Genomic DNA, 2,534 nt, shown 5'->3' on the forward strand with positions numbered 1-2,534 from the left:
AAGCCCCAGACCCAGGTTAATATAAACATCAGATCTTACCCACAAATCACGCTGTTGCCAATCCTTTAGAATCTAAAATCTAAAGGTTTATTCATAAAAGGAAAAAGATAGAGATGAGGCATCAGCCTTATATAGGCTTTTCCAAGTGTAAGAACCTCTTTGTTCTTACTGTGGAAAGTTAAAAGCAAAATGGAGTCTGGAGTCACATGGGCAAGTCCCTGCACACCCTGCTGAGTCACAAGGCGTATCTGCCTCCTCTCCATGGGTCAGTTGTGTAGCTGATGGTCCTTAATGGGCCATCAAGCAGCCCAGGCAGAGCTAACACCCACTTGTCTGGGATGTCTCCCAGAATCACAGCACAAGTTTGAAATACAGACAGTATAGAGTCAATACTCATAACTTCAACTACACACATATGTGATACACACATATAGACAGGATAACTATAACCCGTAAACCATAACCTTGTGTTAAAAACCTTATTATACAAGATTTGGTGCCACTACAGGACCTTGGTTGCAGCCATGGTCTATATGGTCTGAGTTCATGTCAATAATGTCACAATCCTCATAACGTCACAGCTGGTTTCTGAGAGATATGTCCAGGGGTTAGCACGGAGGTGGGTGGGTCCCTGGCCTGGGTGATGCTGGGGGACACTGGTCACAGCGGCGCCTTCTAGCCTGAGACTCTCTGGGAAGAGAGATCCGCCCGGGGTGTCAGAAGGGCACGTGCTGGGGCTGGCACGGAGGGCAGCCTGGGGAGCCGAGCGATAGCACTGCTCTTGTCCCCTGCAGACTGCTCCAGGCCCGGCCTGTCCCGGGCGCCTGTCCTGCTCCCCGCTGCTGCCATGAACATGCCCCAGTCCTTCGGTGCCTTGGTCAGCCTGTCACTGGGGGAGATCCCACCCCCCGCAGCACCGAACGGCACCCAGTTGCCTCCAGCCATGCTGCCCCCTGGCGAGCGCTGCTGGCCCATCCGGCCCACACTGCGCAACGAGCTGGACACCTTTTCTGTCCACTTCTACATCTTCTTCGGGCCCAACGTCTCAGTGCCGCCTGACCGGCCCGCGGTCTTCAGCATCAGCCTGCTGCCGGTGCTGGACAGCGGGGGGGTGCTCAACCTGGAGCTCAAACTCAATGTGGTGAGTGACCCCCCCCCCACAGTGAGGGGAGGGCAGCATGGCTCAGGGGCTGGGGCACTGGCAGGGCTGCGGGGTGCCCGGGGCTGGGATGGGGGGGCTGTGGGTCGGGGTTGGGTGGCAGCAGCAGAGCTGTGAGGTTGTGAGGTGCCTGGGGCTGGGATGGAGGGGCTGTGGCTCAGGGATGGGGGTCAGCGGCAGAGCTGTGGGGTTGTGGGGAGCTCGGGGCTGGGATGGGGAGGCTGTGGGTTGGGGGGCATCAGCAGAGCCATGGGATTGTGGGGAGCCCGGGACTGGGATGGGGAGATTGTGGCTCAGGGATAGGGGGCAGTGGCAGAGCTGTGCGGTTGTGGGGTGCCCGGGGCTGGGATGGGGGGGCTGTGGCTCAGGGATGCAGAGCTGTGGGGTTGTGAGGAGCCGAGGGCTGGGATGAGGGGGGCTGCAGCTCAGCACTGGGGGGGCAGTGTCAGAGCTGTGGGGGGCCCAGGCTGGAGTGTCAGGAACTCACTGCTGGGCTCTGTCCCTTTCAGTCGTCCCTGCGGAGGGAGAACGTGACAGTCTTTGGGTGTCTGACCCACGGGGTCCCACTGATGGCAGGAGACAACGCGTCTGTCACCTGCGAGGCAGGTGAGGGCTGCCAGTGCCCACCTCCAGAGGGGGGGCTGGGGCTGTCAGGGCACCCAGCGGGGGGCGCTGCAGGTGAGGGGCTGGAGCAGGAGGGGATCACTGGCTTAGACCAGGCCAGCTAACCCGGAGCAGCCCGTGTGGAGGCAGAGCCGTCTGCAGCCAGAGGCTCTGGTTCAGTGAAAGCTGTTCCCAGCCGGCCCCAATGACACTCCGACTGCTGCGTGGGGGGACAGCTTGGAGCGGCTGTGGGTGTAGCTGGGCCCCATCACTACAGCGTGGGCTGCCCCACATCCCCACAGGCGGGGAGGGGCCTGGGATGGGAGATGTGGCATAATGGGGAGTGGGGGACTCTCCCCCCCCACAGCATTGCCCACAAGACCCCAGGGCTCCTCCCTTTCCATGGCCCCTGTGGGGCTGCCAGGACAGAGCAGGGGGGTCCTGTACCCCGGCCCCTGCTCACGGCCGTTTGCCTCCCCGCAGGGTCCCTGGCTGGATTCCTGCTGTCTGCCAACAGCACGGCCAGCCTGGCCCGCGTACGGATCCCCTACCCTCAGACGGGCAGCTGGTACCTGAGCCTGCGCTCGCTCTGTGCCACGGAGCATGGGTAAGGGAGCGCCACACCAGGGGCCGCGCCGGGGCTGGGCTGGCACTGGGGGGCGCCTGGGGCATGGAGAGGGGCTGGGATGGAGCTCAGGGGTATGAGCTGCAGCTGAGGGTGGGGTGGGACCTGCTGCCCCTAGACTCACAGTGGGGGATGGCCCATGGGCAG

General features: G+C 62.0%; 1 protein-coding gene across 1 annotated transcript; it reads left to right on the top strand.

Annotated features, from left to right (window-relative positions):
• Positions 1 to 797: 797 nt before the first annotated feature.
• LOC116830489 (transmembrane protein 8B-like) lies at positions 798 to 2,369 on the top strand (the record flags this gene model as incomplete). The annotated part of the gene is made up of 3 exons (XM_032790013.1): positions 798 to 1,141; positions 1,669 to 1,765; positions 2,246 to 2,369. Coding segments are annotated over exons 1-3 (515 nt in total), but the record flags the coding sequence as incomplete, so codon positions are not given.
• Between the last annotated feature and the right edge of the window lie 165 nt (positions 2,370 to 2,534).

Source organism: Chelonoidis abingdonii, unplaced genomic scaffold (assembly GCF_003597395.2).
Source record: "Chelonoidis abingdonii isolate Lonesome George unplaced genomic scaffold, CheloAbing_2.0 scaffold0518, whole genome shotgun sequence".
NCBI classification, from domain to species: domain Eukaryota; kingdom Metazoa; phylum Chordata; order Testudines; family Testudinidae; genus Chelonoidis; species Chelonoidis abingdonii.